At 51.3% G+C, this 23,006-nt stretch overlaps 8 protein-coding genes across 8 annotated transcripts; 4 read left to right on the top strand and 4 right to left on the bottom strand.

The window, feature by feature from the left end:
• Positions 1-2,128: 2,128 nt before the first annotated feature.
• On the bottom strand, positions 2,129-2,701 carry ALTATR162_LOCUS6846 (uncharacterized protein; the record flags this gene model as incomplete). The annotated part of the gene is made up of 1 exon (XM_043314471.1): positions 2,129-2,701. The coding sequence occupies one exon, from the start codon at positions 2,699-2,701 to the stop codon at positions 2,129-2,131; it is 573 nt and encodes a 190-aa protein (XP_043170406.1).
• Positions 2,702-3,234: 533 nt separating this feature from the next.
• ALTATR162_LOCUS6845 (uncharacterized protein) lies at positions 3,235-3,936 on the top strand (the record flags this gene model as incomplete). Its single annotated transcript, XM_043314470.1, has 1 exon — positions 3,235-3,936. The coding sequence occupies one exon, from the start codon at positions 3,235-3,237 to the stop codon at positions 3,934-3,936; it is 702 nt and encodes a 233-aa protein (XP_043170405.1).
• Positions 3,937-4,321: 385 nt separating this feature from the next.
• On the bottom strand, positions 4,322-6,100 carry ALTATR162_LOCUS6844 (uncharacterized protein; the record flags this gene model as incomplete). Its single annotated transcript, XM_043314469.1, has 4 exons — positions 4,322-4,884; positions 4,941-5,224; positions 5,274-5,731; positions 5,786-6,100. 4 exons carry the CDS (start codon positions 6,098-6,100, stop codon positions 4,322-4,324), a joined length of 1,620 nt encoding a protein of 539 aa, XP_043170404.1.
• Positions 6,101-8,797: 2,697 nt separating this feature from the next.
• ALTATR162_LOCUS6843 (uncharacterized protein) lies at positions 8,798-10,988 on the top strand (the record flags this gene model as incomplete). Its single annotated transcript, XM_043314468.1, has 2 exons — positions 8,798-9,117; positions 9,167-10,988. 2 exons carry the CDS (start codon positions 8,798-8,800, stop codon positions 10,986-10,988), a joined length of 2,142 nt encoding a protein of 713 aa, XP_043170403.1.
• A 1,566-nt stretch (positions 10,989-12,554) lies between these two features.
• Positions 12,555-13,760, top strand: ALTATR162_LOCUS6842 (uncharacterized protein; the record flags this gene model as incomplete). The annotated part of the gene is made up of 1 exon (XM_043314467.1): positions 12,555-13,760. One exon carries the CDS (start codon positions 12,555-12,557, stop codon positions 13,758-13,760), a length of 1,206 nt encoding a protein of 401 aa, XP_043170402.1.
• A 148-nt stretch (positions 13,761-13,908) lies between these two features.
• On the bottom strand, positions 13,909-15,614 carry ALTATR162_LOCUS6841 (uncharacterized protein; the record flags this gene model as incomplete). Its single annotated transcript, XM_043314466.1, has 2 exons — positions 13,909-15,477; positions 15,537-15,614. 2 exons carry the CDS (start codon positions 15,612-15,614, stop codon positions 13,909-13,911), a joined length of 1,647 nt encoding a protein of 548 aa, XP_043170401.1.
• A 2,175-nt stretch (positions 15,615-17,789) lies between these two features.
• ALTATR162_LOCUS6840 (uncharacterized protein) lies at positions 17,790-18,728 on the top strand (the record flags this gene model as incomplete). Its single annotated transcript, XM_043314465.1, has 1 exon — positions 17,790-18,728. One exon carries the CDS (start codon positions 17,790-17,792, stop codon positions 18,726-18,728), a length of 939 nt encoding a protein of 312 aa, XP_043170400.1.
• A 458-nt stretch (positions 18,729-19,186) lies between these two features.
• Positions 19,187-22,798, bottom strand: ALTATR162_LOCUS6839 (uncharacterized protein; the record flags this gene model as incomplete). The annotated part of the gene is made up of 6 exons (XM_043314464.1): positions 19,187-19,872; positions 19,921-20,184; positions 20,231-21,143; positions 21,191-21,674; positions 21,905-22,014; positions 22,523-22,798. 6 exons carry the CDS (start codon positions 22,796-22,798, stop codon positions 19,187-19,189), a joined length of 2,733 nt encoding a protein of 910 aa, XP_043170399.1.
• Positions 22,799-23,006: the final 208 nt, after the last annotated feature.

Here is a 23,006-nt window from a genome sequence, read left to right as displayed (position 1 = left end):
TTTGCCACTGACAAATAGTTTGTCAAAAACCTTAGCCGTTCTTTACTGCCCTGTTCTTCCATTGTATGCACCCAAAGCTTCGTCCCGACCACTATCTTATTTGAGACTTCAAATAACTGAGGGGTGCCTTCGTCGATTTGACATGATTTGGATGCGCGTCCGCTCCGAATCATTTATTGTTTTTGTCCGTCAGGCGTCGTCGTTCGATGTCCAGTAGAGCCATTCTTCGTTCTCGGCCAATGCTCTCCGTATTCGTTCGGGTATTGTGCTTTCTCGAACCCAGTATTTCGTCTAAACACTTTTAAGGACTGAAGGTCGCTTGGTCTTTACTACACTCGCTGTTAGCGGGCGTGGCGGAGGGCGACGAATAAATGATGACAACTCTGCTATCCCTGGCTGTCGCAGCGAATCGGCAGCATAACAAATCCGCTGATAGCCGGCAGGGATAGCGTCGCTTCCCCATCCATATTTCGCGATCGAACATACGCGCACGGGGTGATTCATTATCTTCGACGAGAAATGAAAGTGAGATGCGCACAATATAGATATCTTCCCAACCTTCGGCTGGCCTAAACGTGATATCATCCTTCTGCGTCAGCTTTTGGGTGCAGCAACCCAGAATCGTCTAAATAGGTTAAATACGGATTAAGCTTGTGAGGAAACAATGCACCAGCCTTACAGATTTCTTGAAAGCTCAGACCTGAGTCCACCCACCCCTGCCAGGGTGACACGCCTATTTCTGGGTTCTGGCAGAAGTTGGAGGATACAGGGATGTCTTCAACGCAAAATTCGAAGCATGGTATTGACCGACGATCGACCTCCAGACCATCAATATCTACATTGTCAAGCTTAAGCGTTTGTGCGACCAATATGGCTGTGCAGAGACACAGAGTACTTTTGCATTGATGCAAGATCTCTGCCGCTAGTTTGCCTTGGGAGACATTGTAATCGACCTTCAGTTCTCTGCCTTCGCCAGTGACTGGTGAGAGAAGTGAAATGACACAACCACGAGGATCTAAGCACTCCTTTTCGCGAAAGCAATCGATTAACTGAACTAAGCTTCCATGCTTTTCGAAACCTTCTTGCCAGATAATAGCAAGTTGGGAAAACGGACTGGATCGAGTTCTCGAGTCCTGGTCCCAGAGAAAGTCCAGCCACTGGTGCATGACTTTCAAATCGATGGAAGTTGTAGCCAGCCAAATGGTTATCTGATTAGCAAGCGTTATCTCTTGTACGGTCCATGCAACGGTCCAATATAAATTGTTCCAGACATGCTGTATGAGTATATCTTTGCAGTTGATGAAAGTACGCCACTCAATATTATTGAACTTGTCTTTCTGTATTACCAGCAAAACAGTGAGGTCTGAAGTCGCGTGCCCGAGCCATACGTTGTCTGTTGCAGCCTGGGTGTAAATCGTTCCCATCTGACGAACCTGATGATTGCGCTGAAGTACATTCGGCTGATCAATACGCAGAGTATCTATCCAGTACGACCCAAGTGCAGCACAGCCATCGGATGCAGCCTTTCCGCGTACGGCAGCAAGGAGGTCGAAATTTTTTTCACTGATTGTGAAAATTTTGCCATCGATCGTAATGGCGTGCGATGGTTGGGGATCTCCCCAACGGTAAGAGAGGTACATGTATATGGCATCGACAGTGGCGTGGGTGATGTAGCATTGCGTGTGACTTTTAGGCGACAGGAAAGGAAGCAGGTGTACAAGTCGGATTGATGATTTAGAGTGGTCAAGGGGTCGATGCTTGAAGACGGTGCCATCTTCTGCTGCTGATATCTGGTGAACCGCGGCATTCATCCTCGCCGAACTGGACACGATATGTAGCAGCGAAGCAGGTGCAGGATAGGTGATGTTGTAAAGAAGAAAATATGGTCGTTGTGAGGTATGCAATGCACGAAGTGGGGTTATGCTGATAGGCTCCGTGATCCCATGTGGTCGCTAAGCAGCAGTCAGTGATGTCGTGATTGGACGTTTCGAAAAGTAGCTTACGTTGTATAGCAATTATTCGTGATACATATTTTCGAAAGAGAATAGTAACCATATTGCATCGCTTCCACTCTCTCTTCAAATGGGGGGCTCACGGGTACATAGTACGGATAGCTGTCTGTGCCCGCTCAGCCCTCAAATTCTGGTCTGCCACCAACATCTGTCTCATTCTCGACACCGTAGGCATCCTCAAAGCTTGCCAGTGTAACACCCCACATGTCTCCAGATTTCCCAAGTCTTCCCTTGCCGATGTCGAACTCATCTTCACCATCCCAGTTGCCATCGCCAGCCCACCGGAAAGCCAGCACAGCGCCGTCTTTCAATCCGGCGCCCTTGGGACATTGTTTGACATCGGCTGTGCCTGCTTTTGATCCACCGTTTGCACTCCCTGCTTTCGCTTTGCCCTTACCCTTGCCTTCCTCCTGATCTTCCTCGCTGATTGTGTATTCCCACTCGCCTAGTTGAAAGCCCTCGTGCGCATCGTTGATGTTTACCGGTCGACCGAGCTGGATCTCTGAAGCTGATGAGGGTAATGGTATTGATTCGCCGGTTTCGGGGTTCTTGAAGTCGGTTTCTTGTAAAGCGTCGTACAGGTAGGTCTTGATTGTGTCAAACGTGTGTAATGGGTCAACGTGTAGGAGTACGGTGGTCTTGTTGGACTTGAGACGAAGCGTCCATGTCTGTGGTGAAGGTATCGCCATTGTGATGTGTTGCAATGATCCTCTTGGGAGAGGCTTAAGGTGGCGACAACGATGAGTAGTACTTCGATATGAATTTAACGCGCCTATTCAGGATTGCTAGACGTTTCCGGATGAGATGGACGTGTTCGAGAACTTTAGACGCGTTGGTGCTGAAGCAATGGAGGGGTTCGCGGGGTGGGAAAGCGCGACCTGGACCCTTGCATAGAAATCTTGGCGCCGCGATCTCACAAGCTTCCTCGACCTTTACATACCCACCAGCACTCCAATTGCCTCATCTTCCAAGAGTGATCTTCGAGTTTGAGTTGTCGAAATTTGTACTGTCCCCAGCTTTCGGATTATTCATAACAGCATTTCTAGCATCCTTTGAAATTCCGTCAATATCGACTTTCAATCATCTCCGCACCACCTCCGCACCCGTCGCAAACCTCACCAAACCTCACAAACACCTCTTCCCACCACTGCAACACAACCCACTCGCCCTAACCAGGGCACCGCAACTCACAATGGCAGCGACGTCCCCCCAACCATCCACGATGCCGCCTTCAGAAATGCTCGCAACACCACCTCCACGACCGACCCAGCCCCTCCCCTACGCACCCCGCCTAGGCATGCCCTTTGACCGACGCCTCCTCCTCACAACATCCCTTTCATTCCTCTCTGGCTTCACCCTCGGCTCCCTAAACGCCGGCCACATGGCGTCCCTCCGTTTCCGTGCCGAAAACGCGCACCGCCTGCCCATCTCAAATCCTGGCTGGTACCTTTACCACAAGTCCAAAAACTACTACAAATGGCGCTACGGCATTGTCGAAGGATTCAAAAAGGGAACATACATCGCAGCGTGGTCGTCCGTCTTCTTCATTGTGGAAGAGAGTTTAGATATTTTCCGGGGTACGTGGAGAGCGGGACGTACGATGGAGGAGATGGAAGGGGTTGATGAGTTGGATATGCGGCGGATCGATCGCGGGGTGGATGGGAGTAGGGATTTTGTGTCGAGTGGGTTGGCGGGTATGGTGACGGGTGGATTGTGGAGTGCGTGGCATCAGTTTCCTGTGAGCACGGCTGCGAGGACTATAAGATTGGGGTTGCTGGTTGGACTAGGATTTGGTTTGGGGCAGGATGGGTTGACGTGGGCGAAGAAGAGGTGGGGTATTCAAGAAAGTGAGAGCTGGATTTACAAGGGCGCGAGGAATAAGATGATTGAGGAGAATGTCAGGAGTAGTATGGAGAAGGAATGAGGTCGCAGCGTGCAACGAATCCGGTTAAGTTGAGAATGAATGAGTACGGAAAAGGTTTGACGTAAGGTCAAGGCCCTACGCAGAAGAAGCGCAAAGCTTACGTAGAGGCAGGAGCTGTCCTGACAGAGCAAGCCGCGGTATGGTGAAGAGCGCATCTGCGGGGATCGAAACCCCGTGTAAGCGTTGCTGACAAAATCCGGCTAGAAGGTCGCGGAAGAAGTTGGGATGAAAGACGTTGAAGCCATCACAAGATAGACACGGACAAACCCCATCTATCGAAAGACACTTTTGGTCTCGATTCTGGATATCATTTCCACAAGACAAGTCCTATCGTAACAGTCATGCGCGTCGTCTAGTTCCTTTTTTCCCACTCTCTTCCACCAGTCTACTCCTTGTCAAAGCGGACGGCCGGCTGTTCCCGAATCCAGCTTAAATCAACCTTGTGACCCAACAACTCGCGAATATTGCTAACACCATACTTCATCATAGTCGGCCTCTCCAAACTCAATCCAAACCCATAAACCCTCATATCCTTTGGCAAACCCATTGGCTCTAACATCTCCGGCCTGAACATACCACTGTTACCAATCTCAATCCACTTGTTAAGCCCAACGTGGAAGCCAAAGATCTCCATACTGGGCTCGGTGTAAGGGTTGAAAGCGGGTTTGAAGCGTAAGTTTGTGAGACCCATGTTGGCGAAGAAGTCTTCGAGGAAACGCATTAGGCCGCCTAGGGTAAGGCCGAAGTCTGCGATTACACCTTCGATTTGGTGGAACTCGGCGAGATGGGTCGCGTCGACTGTTTCGTTACGGAAGACGCGGTCGATGGAGAAGTAGCGGGCGGGCCGCGGGTCTTCAGCGAGGCGGTGGAGCGCCCATGTTGAGACTGCGGTAGTGTGTGTGCGCAGGACGAGGCGGAGGGATTCGTCCTCTTCCCATGGGTAGCGGTCTGCGTGTGGGGTCAGTAAAGGCTCATGTTAGCTATGGGGCTCAGCATTGGCTTACATCCTATTGAACCGAAGGCGCCCTCTTGGTGGACCTGCTTGACGTCTTGCCAGTACTTCTCAAAGTCGCGTGGCTTCTTTTCCTTCTTCTCACTCTCCGGTGTAGAGAAGAGCCGTTTTGATCCAGCCTCCATGCGGTCCATCGTAGCTTCATTCGCAGGGTCTAACCGCGGCTTGTCGGCTTTTGGTGGGTATGAGACGAAGAAAGTGTCTTGCATGTCGCGGGCAGGATGTTGTTGTGGTACGAAGAGGGCATCGAAGTTCCAGAAACCAGTATCAACGAAGCTAGAGAATATTAGTCACATACGCATATGATGTCCGAGCCAATACATACTGTCCTGTTGGCATCTCGACGAAGCCTTGTGAGAAGAAGATGTTCCTGAACTCTTGCCTAACCTTGTTCAGAGGATGTAATGCGCCAGAATCTTGATTTGCGCCGAGCGCGGCGAAGTTGTATGGCTTGAAGTTGGCGGTCTTCCATGCATCGTTTGTGAGCAGTTCGACAGTCAAGTCGGTGTGTTCTACTGGTATCTCCTTCGCGTACTTGGGTCCCTTTGTGATGGTGTATGTGATGACCTTTGTAACAGTGACAAGCTTCTTCTTCTTTAGCTGCGCAAGGAGTTTGGCATCGTCGAGGGATTGGGTGTCTTTGATACCCTGGAGGAGTTCCCGGTTGAGATCTTTCGGCTCTTCGGTCTGTAGAAGAACGATGTCGCTACCATCCTTCTTGATCCACTTGTTCTTGAAACCATTGCCCTGTCCTACGCTTGCAGCTTCCTTTCCGAAGATGTTCTGTATTTGTTGTTAGTCGCGCATCAGCAAACTAGTCGATAAGTGTATGCGTACAGGCAGATCCGCAATTGGCACCCTCTCCTTCTCCTTGACATATTTCCAGACCTTGAATTCGTGGCTACCTTCTGCCACGATGCCTTCCGACTCTGGTGTAAGAACAATCTTTTCTGAGTCCAATGATTTGTATTCCACCATCAAGCGACTTGCTAGTCTGTCTAATGCAGCTTTGATTTCGGCTTGCGATATTGCGGGGAAGTCTTCATTGCTCTGGAGGGGTTCCTTGGTGTCGAGGAGATCGAGGATTTCCTGTGTGACGTTTTGGCCTTTTGTCTCGAGCGGTACAGGTACGGGGCCCCGTGTTCCAGGCATGTTTGCGGTTGAGGCGGAAAGTTACTTGGTACAATGCTCCAAAGCGTACGTGGGGTTACTGCGATGAGTCGAAAGTGGAAGGACGCCGGAGATTTGAAGGCCCGCCCGCGTTCGGAGTTTGATTCATTTTGATTGGCTCGTCGGCGGTGCAGCCTCGCAGTATGCTCAGAAACTCAGAGTACTCACCTCACCTGCTCACGTCGAACACTACATAAAAAGCAACAGACTGCCGTGTGTAGCGTGGCCGTATCGTTTCTTTTCCTTTTACCCCACTCGGGTGGGAAAAGGAAGCAAAGCATTTCGGCAGCACCGAGCCACCCACGGCCATTCTCTCCAAGTGAAATAAGTTGCAAAGATCGGGAAGGCCGAACACGCATTGCTGATACACCAGGTACTATGCCTTCCCATTCGCTTCCGAACCCACAGGTTACGTTTCGTGGTAAATGGGAGAAGGTTGCACCCGGGCGGATGATCACCGCCAAGGAACATCCCAGCATCTGCATATACTATCGAAATTGACTATAATCATACAGGCTTGTTTGGTACATCCAGTAAATATTCGAAGCCTGCCTCTTCAATCTTTCGCCCAGGACAACGTGCATCAGATTAGGGAGGATGAGAAAAATTTGCTCATCTCCCTTCTCAGTCTGCAAAAACGTGCAGGGTAGTCTTGACACGAATCGCAATCCAGATATATTGCCAGCTTGGAAAGTGGACTTGTTATCATTTCTTCTTAACAGGTATTGGTGCAGACATGCCATAGTCTTATACGCCTTCTCGTAGGCCAAGAAATGCTGTACTATTATAGCACAACGCTGTAACTCACTGCAGTCCCCACTAGTTCCCGTCAAAGCTCGATCCAGCAGAGGATCCAGTAGAAAAGGCGCACGCGTAAGAGCCACGCAACTTGCAGGTCGCACATGCACGTCAAACGCGCAAGCAAGACGTGCGGAGGTTTTGCTAGATAGCGTGTAGTGCCTACACCTTGGAGAGCCGTCACTCTTACCAGTTGACTGCCGCGTCTGATCCGTAACGAACACGTGCTCACTCTTGGTGGCCAGACCCAACTATGTACGAGCAAATATTGTTTGGATATTGGCCTCTGCCCCAACTCATCATTCCACGGAGGAGATGCCGAGCTAACAAGCCATCTGTTTCAAGGACATCGTGCTCCGAAGTGAGGTCGCTGCGGGGTGGTTGGTATCGCGGACGTGCGCTTATCTAGTTGGAGATGCATCGCGATATCTGCAATATAGGCGGGATTAATCCCCCCCGCAGTTACGGGCATGGCGTCAAGAGACAAAACTGTCGAAGCAGTTCCTACGCTTTGGAGTTGTTGCGAAAATACAGTTCCGCATCGTGCTTGCGGGCCCGCATCGTTGCTCCTGGAAACCACGACGGTGTAGCGAGTGCTGACAATCGAATGGATCCAAGCATGGTGAGGATTACAACTCTCAGACGGGATCCACGCGGTTGGACGTCATTGTGCGGGATACCATGTGGTCATGCAGAGTCCTGCCCATGTTCTGCGGTAGCAAAGTATTGGAACTGTGGGGCCTGTCAGAGGGGCCGAAATGGCTCAACACCACTGACTGCAGGCAATGGACAGATGACATGTAAATTGACAGCTTCAGCTTCTGAGGAGGCAATGCAACACTATTATATCAGCAACCAACACCTCAGGCGTCCATGCAGCAGCTCTCGTTGCATTGCTGAGCCCACTTCGCCATGCCTCGCTGAAGTCTTATTTTTAGCCTAGACTCTTCCGCCCGCGCCGTTCGAAGAGGACGCGTACGCTGGTGTCGGATGTAAGCCTAGGGGAGCTACTTGAGCCAATCACAGACCACGCCACCCTGTCTCTGGGAACGCCCAGGGGTCGAGCAACGGCGAAACTCATCACCTAGCAATTCCATCATTCGTCCAGCTTCGTCTGTCGCGGCAGGGGACGATGCATAGACACAATATTCGAGGTCCATCGCAAGACTGGGCCGTCGACGTCAAGACTTACAAGACGTCAAGAAAAAAAATAGAAGCTCCGCTCGACGTTGTTGAGGCGGGAGCGCAGGCCGTTGCATAGTGCGCTTTGCCATGGCTCATGCAGGGCCGGATAGAGTGAATTGATAGCTGGGCGCCATTTGATTTGGTGGCGGGCGGCATGCTACGATAACGCAACAGAGGCTTCACACCGTCGTTGATGGGAACTCAGCAAAGACGCGGCGGGCGCGGATCGGCCGCGATGAGTAGCTTCTGGAGAGCTTTGCGTGTCTTGGAATGGACCGGTGCATAGGCTAGCCCATGCACTTCCGCCGTCTTGCTCCAGAAATCGGTGGTTGACCCTTGTAAGCTAGCGCTACAGTGGACGGCAGGTGCGAGGCAGCGCTAGGCTGTCTGGGGCGAGCAACGAGGGAAAAAGGGTCGGTCGCTCCTTCTCAGCCCGCGCCCTCTTCCCCAACGCTTCAAGCCATCGCCATAGTCCTGCCTCCGTGTCCAGGACAGTCACTCGTTTCACTCTCCGCTGTCGTCCCAAGTGTCTTGCTCCGTCTTCTCTTTCGACATCACTCGCGCGGCCGAGCACACGCACCACAGCAATTGCATCTGCTTTCCAAGTTCCCGAGCGGCCTCCTTTGCGCAGCCTCGCCGCAGATGCGATAGGCAACACACACGCTGCACAGCACATCCGCACATCTAATCACGACAATGGCCTCGCGATTCAATCCAGGAAAGCTGTTCATTCGAACGCGCTTCAACTACGAGAAGGTGCCCGGCCAGGACAGCCAGGCCTCATCACCACTGCCGCTCTTCAGCAGCAAGTCATGGGGCAAGAAGTACAACCAGCCTGCCTGGGCCAACCGCCTGCAGCGCCCACGGCTATCCTTCGCGCGTCTCATCACACTCGCCGTGACAATCGTATTGCTGGCCTCGATGCTGGGCACGGGTATCTACCGGCGGCACAGGTGGAACGACCAGCAACGAGCAGGCGATGAGCGGAAAAAGTACCACTGGGAACACTACCCACGGTAAGCATACTCATTTGCTACTCGCCGATACCGAATACTGATTATGCAGATTAAATGGCTTCTTCAATGGCGTTCGCACGCTTGTTCCCTACGGCGACTGGGTGTCCGAGCAGGACTTTGTCAAATACTCGCAAAGCTCCAACCCCGAAGACAATATCAAGCCCAAGTGGCCGCACATGTCCAAGGAGGACAAGGAGCCGCCTCTCGAAATGAAGCCTTTCGACCCGTACAAGTTCGACTCACCCGAGTACCTGAAAGAGCACGACGAGGTCAAGCAGTGCTATCTCGACGAAGAGGAGACGGTCGACCTACCCGACATCTACGCCTACCCCGGCATTCCTCAAAACTCGACTGCGCCCTTCTTCGGTTCCTACGAGGAGCTTGGCTTTGATGACAAGAAGTGTTTTGACCGCTTCGGTCGCTTTGGTCCCTACGGCTACTCGTACTCTCGCGACGAGGGCGGTCTTGACATGGACGGCAAGTCTGAGAAAGCCGGTGCCGACAGGCTCTGGAGCTACGAAAAGAAGGTCGACTACCGCAAGGTCAACTGGGCGTCGGCCATGAAGCGATGCCGCGAGAAGAATGCCCACCGCTTCGAGAAGAACACCACTGATGAGTCTGCACCCGCCAAGAAGAAGGTGCCACGCCACGCCTACGTTCTCCGTACCTGGACTGGTTACAAATACAGCGACTACCAGATTCTCACTCTCCGCGCCATGATCAACGAGCTCGCGCTCAAATCTGGAGGCGAGTATGATGTACACTTTCTCCTCCACGTCAAGGACAACAGCCTTCCCATCTGGTCTTCTGAGGAGATCTACCAGAAGGTTATTGAAGACAACTTACCTAAAGAATTCTGGGGCATGGCAACGCTCTGGTCCGAGCAACAAATGATCATGTACTACCCAGATCCTTTCCCTAATAACGTCTACAACCACGCCAAAGCTTCTGTTCACTCCGTGTACCGCAGCGCTCACTTCGCGATGCAGTGGTTTGCGCAAGCTCGTCCCGAATACGATTTCTACTGGAACTGGGAGATGGACCTCCGTCTCAGCGGCCACTACTATGAGTTCCACAATAAAATTGGCGAGTGGGCCAAGAAGCAACCCCGCAAGGGTCTGTGGGAGCGATCGTCTCGCTACTACATTCCGGAGCTTCACGGATCGTGGAAGAACTTCACCGAGATGGTTGAGGAAGAACTCTACAACAGTGATGAGAAGCCTGTTTGGGGTCCACCCAAGTTTGAGAACACCGGCATGCTTCCCAGCCCTCCCGAAACCGAGCCACCGCATTCGTACTCTCAGGACAACTACGAATGGGGTGTAGGTGAAGACGCCGACATCATCACGTTCAATCCAATCTTCGATCCGGCCAAGACCAACTGGGTGTTCCGTGACGATGTCACAGGTTACGACCTCGAGCTTCCGGAACCCCCACGACGATGCGCCATCATCACCGTCTCGCGTCTTTCAAAGCGCCTGTTGGATCTCATGCACCGCGAAACATACCTGATGAAGCACCACATGTTCCCCGAAATGTGGCCACCAACTGTTGCCTTCCACCACGGCCTAAAAGCCGTCTATGCTGCACACCCCGTGTACTTGGACCACAACTGGCCACTCGAGGCCCTCGAGGGCACGTTCAACAAACCTCCAAAGCCAACCGACAGCGTTTTCGGCTGGGGTGAGCACAACCAGCTCGGCACCAGCTTCTACTACAACGCCGCTTTCTCATCCGAGTGGTGGCGAAGGTGGCTCGGCTCTCGCGAAAACGACAAGGGCGGCCCAGTAGAGGAAGAGAATGGCACCGGCCGGTTGTGCATGCGCAACACACTCTTCCATCCCGTGAAATACGAAAAGGGATCTGAGTGACTTTCCACGCTTCGCAAATATACCCCTTTAATTGCTGGCTTTCTGGGTTTCCTTGCTAGTTGCTTTGTTTGCCGGCGCCGCAGACGTGCTTGTTGATAAATTCTCCTTCCCTCACTTTCTGGCTTTCGCATATTCAGCGCTCACTTACCAATTGTGGCGTTTTTAACATCGGGCGGCGTACAATGGCGTTTTATTCCATGAATGAACAACCAGTTCTTGTCTTTCCATTTCGTCTCTCCGGCACTATATACTCAAGTACCGGATCGTCATATTTTTTCTCGGTGTATGCCTCACACAAACAAAAGCGGTGGAGAGTGTAATTAGCCGTTTACAGCGGCGTCCGTTCTTTCAGTTGGTGTGTCTTGGATTTGAGCGATCGAGCCCTATCAAATCGTTGGCAGGCTGGTGGAGCAAGAGTTTGTCTCTTCTCTCCACGGCCGTGATCAGTACGTTTGGAGGAGCTCACCATGTTGATATGTGTAGATGATGGGAAACTTGTACATGGGTCCTTTTTCCTATGGTACAAACCAACCTAATGCTGGTCAGATTGTGTGGTTGTAGAATAATGAAATGCAATTTAGATAGTCACATAACATCGTGTTCATATTATTGAAGTTAAATTTATCTCTCTCAAGGTCACCACCACCTATCTCGCATGACACCGTGACTTGGATATGCTGATAGACGACGATGACAACGTTGATTTCGAGCTCCAATGCCTGTATGTCGCTCTTGAGATGGTACATTAGCGTCATCATAACCAAACCATGGGTTCCATCTCCTCTGGACCCGAGTTACTTGGCGGACCGAAGCGCACTTTGGCCAGCTAATAATATCGCGTCGGATCGTTCCTGCACATCATCGTGTGGTACAGCGGAGAATCGAGATGATTCGACTGAACGTTTGGTCCACCATCTGCATCATGAAGCAAAACTTCCTCTGAACAAATGGATCGCCAGTCTTCCGATGATTTCCGGTTGTGTCGTCTTGTCGTACATCGTATCGGGCGAGACGCGTGGTTGCCATGCGGCATCGCACGTGCGGGACTAGGGGACACGTAGCCTAGCCTGCCAGACTTCACTCCCGCGCGTGGCTGGCCCCCACTTAAACTCCTTTCGAATCCAACGTCAACTCGACACGCAAGCAACAAACATCACGATAACCAACAACGACGACTCAATACGCAACAGGCATGAATGAACTCCACATACACGGCAGCCCCGCTAGCCTGTTAGCTTCGGAAAATCTATGCGGGCTAGAAGCATGAGACAGGCGGCATGGGGCCTTGGCGCGTGCTTGATCGCTCTTGGCTCTGCACGTTGCCCCATCCTTGAATTCCGCTGAATTGCTCACCATGTAGATACACGATAACGAGCCGTTGCGGCCGTTTCTTTTGTCCTCTCTTGTCAATATACGTCTTATTTTTCCGCGATCATTTCGTTACGCTTCATACTGTTCCACATACATCTTTCTTCACTATAGCGTCATTAGCAACTGAGCATAAACCGGAACGCGATAAGAAGGTGGTAAAACAATGCGCTTCATACCGACGAGGCCCCAGTCACGATGAGACTTCCCATAGAACTTACGTTCCTCCTTACGCACATCTTACACCTTACCAATGCGCTCCCGCTCCAGCGCCGCAGCACACCTTTCCGCTCCCTCCGCGGCCTCACGCCCCTTGTGAACTCCTTTTCCAACGGGCATACGTACGCGCACGCGCCGACGAAATACTTCTACGAATCTACCTTCAACAGCCACTATGATGGTCGCTTCGCTTCCTCCGAGGTCCCCTTCCAAGAACGAATATGGCATCTCAGGCTTATGTTGAAGGCGTATACAGATACGATGGACAAGATTGGGGTACAAACGTGGATTATGCATGGGTGTTTACTAGGCTGGTGGTGGGGCAGAGGGCTTATGCCCTGGGACAAAGACCTGGATTTCCTCGTAGAGGAGGAAGGAGCTCGAGAACTAGGGACATGGTGGAACATGACAGTCCATCATTTCGACGCTCGAGATCTGGGACTTGAATCCGTGTCAGACCACAAAGAGGGTTATATCAAGCAAGGAGGAGACTTGCTTGACTCGGAAAAGCATTACGAAGACGAAGATACCCGCTCAAAGCGCCTCGCTTGGGAGGAAGACATCAAAACAAACGGCAAGAAATACCTGATAGAAGTAAACCCAAACTACACCAACAAATCCACAACAGACGTCTACAACCACATTGACGTCCGCTGGATCGATGTGAGTAACGGCCTCTATATCGACATTACAACAATCCACGTCGCACCCGTAGAGCACTCCCTGACCGACTCCCCATACTCCAGCACCCACCCTTCAGCCCACGAAACCGACCCCGACGCCTTCGACACCGAAACCCAACTCTACGTCAAAGACACACATGCCTACCTCTCGACCCAAATCTTCCCCCTACGACAATCTACATTCGAAGGCGTGAAGGTCAAGGTACCGTATGCGTACGAAGAGTTATTGTTGGAGGAATATGGGTCAGACGCCCTGACGGAGGATTGGTATAACGGGTATCAGTTTGACAAGGAGAGTAGGCAGTGGAAGAAACAGCGGGAGCCGAGCGAGGAGCAGAAGGAGTATTTCCAGGAGAAAAATGGAAAGGATGTGGGGAGATTGAGTAGTACGGGGAGGATCGGACATGGGTGGAGGGGGCAGGGCGCTATTGAAGGGGTTATGAAGGAAGAAGGAGTTGAGGTAGATGTGAAAGATGTTGAGGGGGGAAGGTGGACGGAGTAGATTGTGAGGTTTGTCAAGGACATTCAATACTTCATTTAGCCCTCGTTGGAGCAACAAGTTTTCTCGGCTACTGTACACATTTGCACTTTAATCCGTCATTCTTCTCGCATAGTAGCCCTTCTACGAACCCAATCTGAAATAACAAACTCTAGAACCCATATGCGAAATTCGGCCAAACGTCACTAGTTCCCCTCTTCTCAAGCCTCCCATCCCGCTCATCATACTTCCATTCCTCACTTCCAACGCATCGTCTACACCACAGTAGGTTGTCTGGATCGTACTTGGCCTTGATAGCACGAAGACGCGGGTAGTTGACACCATACATGGCTTGTTGGAAGAAAGGCTCATACGTATCGCACTCATTGACATAGCATCCCGAGTCCGGCGAAAGTCTCCTCATAGCCCTACCCGTGCTATTCGTCGACTCGTCCTGAAAACTTCGTACGACGGTATCGGGCAGCGCCGTGTCCCACGCAGATTTCACAATCATGTGAACGGAAGCTGAGCGCCAGGCTGGATTCAAGGCGCTGTCCACGGGTTTCGGACTTGCGATTAAAGCGCCGGCGAGGATGTGGCTTGACATGCCTTTTTCGTAGTCCGCTGCTTGGGGTCCGATAGTTTCAAACATACGCGCACTGGCATCGATGTCTTGGGTTAGGGAATCTGCAGTTAGAAGGCGGGTTGTGGATATTACGCCACCGGGTCCGGAGGAAGAGTCACGGACTTGCTTGGGCAGTGCGTTGTAGGCGTCTATCCAGCGGGGATAGGTGGTCAAGTTGGATGTTGTGGAGAAGACGAGATGGCTGGATTTGCGTGCTGGAGCGAGGAAATCCGACATGGCGGTCGTCAAAGTCGAGTTCGATTTGTCGTACGCCATAAAGTAGCCGCCGATGGCTGGAAGGCTGTTTTTAGCACCGGCAATGGTGTAGTAGCCTTGGAAACCCGCTTCATTTACTGCTGGCATGTTGGCATGGAGAGAGGCGACCAGTCTCCACCATTCTTTTGCGTCGGTGTTGTTCTTGGGTTGGATGTTCCAAAGCCAGACGGCGGTTCGTGGCATGGGGTATGCTTTCATCGTTATCCGTGTTATGACGCCGAATGTGCCGCCTCCGCCACCGCGCGTAGCCCAGAAGATATCGCTGTTTTGGCATTCATTTGCGACCAAGATAGCGCCAGTGGGTGTTACGATTTCGATTTCGAAAATGTTGTCCGCGCCCATGCCGTAGCTGCTTGTGAGCCAGCCGTGGCCACCGCCTGTTGCCCAGCCGACGATTCCTACTGTATCGAATGTGCCGCCAACGGTTACGGCGTCATGTGCAGCTAGCGCTTGGAATGTTTCATCGTCTTGTTGTCCGGCACCTAGTGTGGCGGCCATGTGGGAGTGGTTCGCTGAACAGGATTGGGGTGTGTATGAGTCGTGGAAGTCGACACCTTTCATTTCACTTGTTGCGATGAAAAGAGCGCCGCAAGTTGAACTGCGTCCGTAGCCGGCATGGCCGGTGTTGTTGACGTTGATCTTGAGGTTGTGTTCGCTGGCGAAGTTCAGGGTGGTTTGAACGTCTTTTGCGTCTGTCGCGTTGACGATCCAGGTTTCGCTTCCTGGTCCTCCTTCTGGACAGACAGAGCTAGGAAGTGTGGTGGGAAGAACACGGCCTGTTAGTGTCTCGTTGAGAGACGTCCATGTCGTTGGTGAAGGCCAGCACGGGTCGGATGGAATCTGTTCCGTGTTAGCTAGGATAGAAGTGCTTCAGGGAGTCATGGCTGTACGCATTTTACCGTCGAATTCGACGCGGCAAAAGCTGTTGAAGAGAAGACCAAGAGAGCTGTGAAGCTCCATGCCTTTTGGAATCCCATGTTTATCTGGTACTCGATGGTGTAGCCACATACAAAAGCAGCTGACCTCGACATTTATATCCGTCTCCTATCCAAACACGTCATCAAGATAAATTGTCAAGAAGAAAAGTTTCACCGATCTGTCTACTTCACTGCATCCAGCAAGTCTTGCGAATCGGGTATCCATGTTCTACAAAGAGGATTTAGGTCCTACCAAGCCCTATTTGCGTATTCTCTCTCTTAACGTATTCAGCCATAGATCAGGCACTAGTGCCAACTCTAACCCCACACTCTGGCAACAAAGCTTAACCTTGAGCCAATCGCGTCATTGATTGGGGTGTACTGTTCGTTTCCGTCGATACGGGTGTCTAAGCCTATACTGGTACTGTGTTTTGTGCACCGTACTTGAGTACGGGTACGACTGCCTGTACTTACGATCTCCTTACTTGCCCAATCGCTTTCCCAGACCATAAAACTGTTCAATTTATTTTTAGATACGCGACACATCTGCAGCCTTGCTTTTAAACGCACATCCTCTACACTAATTTCTTCCACTGTCCTTGGCTCAATCTGAGCTTCTCTCTCAAGTCGATCAACCACCTCATCTATACGTCCAAATGCCCAACTCTCTTCAAATCTCGGATACAGCGTCGGTCTATGATTGAACCTGTTATCAGAATTGTAATGTGCTGCATGGGTAACGGGCGTTACAGCCGCCATCGTATGTCTGTTGTTGCCATAGGACGTCCAGAATCTGTCCACAAGACCCGAAATGCAATGTGACGAGCTGATGCAGGATTGTTGGTGATGTGTCAAGTTTGGCTGTACCTACAGTGAGTCGTGAAATGCAAAGGTTCGGTTCGCGACTGGCCATAGTCCTCGAAGTAATAGCTTTCTCAACAGTCTCTATCATTTGAGAACGTCTAGTTAAACCTTCTTAGCACTGGTCACCATTCCGTAATCTAATCTGGATGACTAGAGATAGTCTATGGCATGCTTCCCCTGACGTACGTTGACAGGTTAACATTAGTGGGATAACGGTCTGCTTGGTAATACTCCTACGCAGTAAGACCTAGGATGTAGAACAACCTACGAGTAATCCAAGAGACGCGTTCGGCGAAGAATGTTCCGTAGGATCGTGGTAGGGTGCGTCCCTATGCGGTAGGATGTATTGCAGATTTGTGGGATTCACCATTGGTCCCAAGTAAGCTTTTCCGTGGTAAACTGACAACTGAATTAGCAAAAAAATCCGAAGCATCGATGAGTCCATTCGCTGGTTTGTAGCGACAGCTCGCTCGACGCAAATATTTGAGACGAGAGCGTTCGCGCACCCGTCGCCGTTGCAATGATACACTGGTGGCCACGGCTGGAGCCTTTTTTTGGGTTGTTCTAGATGTGATGCGACCGACCGCCTCATCTTGGGTCGCGAGCCGATTGAAATTGTGTTAGGCTGCGCCGTGGGCGGTGAAAGTAACTGGCCGGAGACGATGGAGGCTTGAATGCGATCCTTGAGCGCGACGGCGACCTCATCATGTCCCATCAAGTCACGAAAAGATCATTGAATCAAAGATGAGCCTGTTGCTGTGTCATTCAAGGACGGATGCAGTCTTTTCCGCGATGACAACGTACGTAACATTTAGAGAGCGAAGCCGCGAACCGTATATAACGAAGCGGTGTTCTTAATAATCGTTGGAGTTAAGCATCGCCAAGCGTCGGATCCGACCCGGCCTCGGGGACCTCGGGGGTCTCGGACAACTGTCGACATCTCCGATATCCTTCAATCTACTACCACAATTGGCGAAGGCGACCTTACAACAGGAACTCCCAAGGTCTTCTACGTAATTGGCGCCATCGGAAACAGAAACGATACTATGCATCGATCCTTTCGTGGAATGAAGAGCTCCATGGCCACGGTTCTTGAGTTGGCGGAGGGCGTAAACTCCTAAACTCCGGTGGATATATCCGTGGACTTTCAAGATGTGTGAGCATGCATGCCTTGATTGCACGAGCTAGCATAGAAAGGCGGATGGCTTGGATTGATGTGAGCAAGTATATAAGGAAGGGATAAGTACGAAGTTCAAGTCTATCAGCTGCAAGCTTCATCGACTCCAGTCATCTACTCATCTACATCAATACTTCCAACCAACATCCACCTTAGAATCCCGACCAAGACAACCACGGACAAACCCCTTCAAGATGTCTAAATCTACCATCGCAGTCTTCGGCGCCACGGGCAACCAAGGCAACTCTGTCGCAACCACCATCCTAACTACCCCTTCCCTCTCCGCCATGTACAACGTTCGCGCCCTTTCCCGCTCCACCACTTCTTCTAAGATGTCTGAACTCCAATCTCTCGGCGCAAAAGTCGTTCAAGCCGACATGGACGACCCTTCCACCCTCCCCGCCGCCCTGGCAGGCTGCACGCACGTCTTCCTCGTAACAACAACCCAATACACTGGTTCGACTCGCGAAGTGGAAACCCGTCAGGCAAAAGCGGTATGCGAAGAAGCTATCAAGCAAGGCGTCAAGTACATAATCTTCAGCTCCATGTCGCGCCCCTTGAAAATCTCAGACGGCAAATTGAAGCACGTGGAGCACTTTGACTGTAAAGCTGAAATCGAAGAGTACATTCGCACTTTACCTGTTCAAAGCGCCTTTTTCGCTCCAGCGTCCTTCATGCAGAATTTGGAGGGGAGGATGAGACCTTGTCCGAGCCCAGCAAACGACGGAACGTTTGTGCTGGCGGATATGCTACCGGGAAATACGCCCGTGCCTTTCATCGACATCACCGATACGGGGAAATGGGTTGCGGCTGTCCTTTCCGAGCCAGACAAATATGCGGGCAAGTTCTTCGCTGCGGCTGCGGATTTGTATACGCCGGATGAGATAGCGGCGGTTATAAGTAAGGTGACTGGGAAAACGGTTACGCATGCTCAGCTTCCTGATGAGGTCATTAAGGGGTTTTTTCCCGAGGCGTTCAAGGAGCAGTTGTACGAGATGTGGGTGTTGAACAGGGACTATGGATATTTTGGGAAGGGGCAGAAAGAGGCGGTGCAGTGGGCTAGGGAGCAGGCGATGGGGAAGATTACTGAGTTGGAGGCGTTTTTGAGAAAGGTTGAGTTTAAGCTTGAGTGATGATATATGATGCGGCGGCAGGGACAGACGCCGTTGATGGTAAATGGTTATGGAAGCAGTACTTAAAATACTATGGATTCGTTGATTATGTAGTGTTACATGATTTTGGTATTTCTATTTCGCCGAGATTTGTTACAAGTGATACATTGAAATTGTACAAACCGATGCGCCATTACACCTTTTCTCAGGGTATGCACACACAACCACACCGTCACCCTGTACAAGGGAAAAACTGAACACTCCCTAGAAAGCTCTTCCTCTTACTTACTACACGAAGCGTAGCAAAGTACTATGTGAAGTTTATAGATAACCTAGAAGTCTAGAATGCATTTCAAGATTCAAAACTTTTCTTGCAATAAACTAATGTAGTCTGCAATAGAGCATTGATTATCTCTGTACTTGTTCAGTTTTTCCCTTGTATCGGCAGCCATCGGGTCCCACGTCACACGTCAGCGACCTTAGAATCCATTGTAGCCCTGCATATTCGGATCGGTAGGGTACGTCCACATCCCCATCGAGTCTGGGATAAATAGCGCTGATAGGTCTGCGTCCGAGCCTGTACCTAAATCGAACTGAGTGAAGTCGAAATTGATGTCAAATGGTTGCTGTGCGCCGAGACCCATCATTTCCGCAGTAGGCTGTGCGTTCATGTTGGGATACCAGTTCGGCATGGCTTGCTGAGAGTGTTGCGCGTGTGCTTGCAGAGCAGCCTGAGCTTGTTGCTGAGAACGAGAATGCGCTTGCGTCTGTTGCTGTTGCGAAGTAGCATTATTACTGCTCCCCATCGCGACTTCAGAAAGGAGGTGAAGTGGTGTTTGATTTGCAGGCGATTGGCGAGTGGAAGGCCGTGAAGCTTGGCCAGCGTTGCGAGTGGGTTCGTATTCAGTATCGGGTTGATGGTCGCTAGCGGCACCTTCTTTGATATGGGCGAATCGTTCTTGTAGGCGCTTGGCGACGAAGTAGAACTTGCCATGGGGCGATTGAGCATCGCGAGAAACAATGGCGTTGAACATGGAGACTAGCTGTTCGGTATAGGCCTCAATCTGAAGATCTTCCTTCTTGATGATGCTGCCCACTTCGCCCGAACTAGTCACTGACACCCACATCTTCATAAGACAAACGATGGCGTAAATTGCTCGGACACCTGAGCCTGGTCAGCGAGGAAAGTTTTAGTGGAGGAATCGAGGCTTACAGAAGATGACAGGCAGAGTTAGGAGAATGTCGAGTTCGATGCTCAGTATAGTGTCTAGGATGCCATGAGTAGCAGTGAGGCAATCACCTAGAGCACCTATATGAGCCGGGCCGACGGGACCATCCTTCTTCGCTGCAGCAAGAACTGACGGAGATAGCGCGTCCGTAGTGTAAGGAGGCTGGAGATCAGCAGAGCCTTGATTCTGATGTAGCGCAATTTCGTGTAGGTAAAGATTCGTAACGTGTTCTGCCAAGCGGAGGGTTGCTGTAATGGTCAGTATGTGCGCGGACTGTATTCTGCTACAACTTACGATCAACATCACCCAAAGAAGCATTCTCCTCCCTTAATCCATTCAGCTCGTTCTCGAATATCTTGAGAGCATATATGACTTTGGGATCGGAGATGGCAACTTCGACCGAGGGGTCGTCCATGCAAAACTCCACCGATATCTTTTCTCCTATGTGCGCCATCTTGACCTGCTGACAAAGTAGTCTATCGGACGGGAGTGCTTCGGGTGAAGTCTCAAGTATGCGAACACTCTCCGCCATGTAGTTGGTCCAGCGTAGTAGAATTGGTCGTCGCAAGACCATGGTGATACTCATACAGAGATAGTAGCAGACGAGAAACGTTCGACGGGCTTCGACGCTGCTGGAGTTTGGATGGAACCTCTTGAACGGACCGACCGAAAGCTTCATGACGTTCGGTGTTGCTTTTCTTCCAAGACCCAGGTCCAGAGCCATGACTGCGGCACAATTGACCATCATGTAGAAGTTGTGCTGCTCAAAGTGCAAGGGTGGACGGTACCAAAGCACAGAAATGTGTAGTGCCTGCACTATTTCGAGCGACTTCTCCCCGTTGCGCCAGATGATGTCAGCAAGCTGATCCTTGAGAAGCTTGGTCAACTCGCGTTGGATCTCTTGTGACACCAATTGCTCTGCGCTCCCGTGCGAGGACCCAGCCAAGACAGCGAGGAAGAGAAGCGGTTTCTTCTCCCGGACTTCGCGGGCTGTAGTGCCTGGAGGGAAGGGTACGGCCGGGAAATGTGGGCATATTTCATTGACATAGCGAAAGAAGACGCGCTCTGCAATGTCAGGCGTCATGAGATTGTCAATCAAAGTGTTGATGTGCGAGTGGTCGGCTTGAATCTTGTTCTTGCCCGTTCGCTTCATCTCTGGGTGCTCTGCTAGGTCACGATGGATGGCGTCCATATCTTCAGGGATCGTCTGAAATGTTAGCTCTGGCTAGGCGTGTGTTTGACCTGACTACTCACAGCGTGTGGTGTATTGTCCAGCTTCCTGCGCTTTGGTTCGGGTCCTCTCTGCATGTTCTGTGCTGGGCCATAGCCGGGTGGTATGTCTGGATACCTGCCGGCCGGAGGCTGAGACCAATCATGCTCAAGTGTTCCCATACGGTACTGGCCCTCAATCGGCATGGGCATGGAGTCGCCGCTGCTTCCTGGCTGTGGTATGCCTCCAAGATGCCTAATCTCGGGTGCGCCAGCCTTTTGTGCGTGCAATGTTGCTGTCAATGCATCGATCTTGCGCTCGAGCTCGGCCACTCTACTGTCGGCCTTCTTTTGGCGCTTTCGTGTTGGTGGTGTTGTAATGCAAGGCCGGCCTGCTTTGGCGCATCGTCTACATGATACGTCAGGTCGCTCCTGGTCGCAGCGAACCTTCAGTCCTCGACATGAGTCGCATGCTCTAGGGCGCTTGAGGTCGGCAGGAGATTTGGCAGATCCTGGTGTACCGTGGGCACTGGTGATAAGTATTAGCGTAGGTCCCGTTGATAATGGTTTGTTGTTGTTGCCGCGCGCAAGCGACTGTACACGCATTTCCTTCAGGATGGATCGTTTGAGAGATCCTGAAGGCATTCAATTGAGGTTGGCGCGTGTCATTCCTGTCGCAGCCATTGACAGCTGCAGTCTGCGTCTTGCGAATTGCGCCCTAGGTGTCGCGACAACGGTTAATACACTCATATAACGTACCCATCATGGTCGCCTTCGTCGTCTTGGTCATCGTCATCGTGCGACGCCTCTGGTCCCGTCGGCGATGTCTGCTCGAGGGCGGGATCAAGAATGTTTCCTAGTGGGGCGGGCTGCGATAGCTGTGATAGCTGCGGGGGTTGAGGTAGGGATTGGGGATGGTGTTGAGCGGTGGGTGATGGAAGGTAATATGGATGACCAGTGTTTTGCTGCTGTGCAGACGTGTATATCTGCGGACGCGACGGTTGCACCGAAGATGCACTCGCGAAGAGTCTCGGGTCTATCTGACTCTGGTCGGCCATTTCGTACAGTTCGACTCTGCTCAATTGTCGGCGTCGGTGGTCGTATATCACCCGATGCCCGCTGTGGATTTGCCGCGGAGGAGAGCTAATGAAGAACGTCAGTGCACAACACTAGGCCAGATTGAGCTCCAAGCTTTCTTGCACGAATATTGAATCAAGCTGGCAGGATGAACACGAGGTTATAGAATTGTCACAATCGTATTCGACTACATATGCTACGTCCGTCTGCAGACCTGCAGTAGACGGAAGAATGCTGGTGAACATCGCTCATAACGTCATTCAGTGCATAAATACATTCCTAAGCTCATCCTGAGCTCACAGGTGGGATAATAGCAACTTCGTCACCTTCCACAATCTGCTTATCCGCGTCTTCTGCATCATCTTCGCCGACGTCGACGTATTCCATGTTGATCGTCATAGCACAACTGCTTAGCACTTTCTTGCAGATATCCGGATACCGCTCTTCCAACTTAGTAAAGATGTCGCGAGCTCGGACTGGAGCAGGAAGATGTTCGCTCGTCTTGCCAGTAAAGGTAGAAGCCGCTGCGAAGTAGAGGATCGTGAAGTGACCCGCAGGCGCTTTGGCAGGTGCCATGATGCCTACTGAGACATGTTAGATCTGCATCGCAACATGGCCGAGCAATGAGTGAAAAGATGGATATTTCAATCAGGAAAAAATTTGTTCCGCAGTCTGCCGCCGAAGCGACGGTCGGATAATACATGCTATAATTTTGAATACATCATGAAACATGAAAAGTGGGTGAGGAGACAATGTACATACCTTGGGCGTGTTGTAGTGTAGG

Source organism: Alternaria atra (assembly GCF_907166805.1).
Source record: "Alternaria atra isolate CS162 genome assembly, contig: 25, whole genome shotgun sequence".
Lineage (NCBI taxonomy): Eukaryota > Fungi > Ascomycota > Dothideomycetes > Pleosporales > Pleosporaceae > Alternaria > Alternaria atra.
This window is presented reverse-complemented; position numbering and strand designations above follow the sequence as displayed.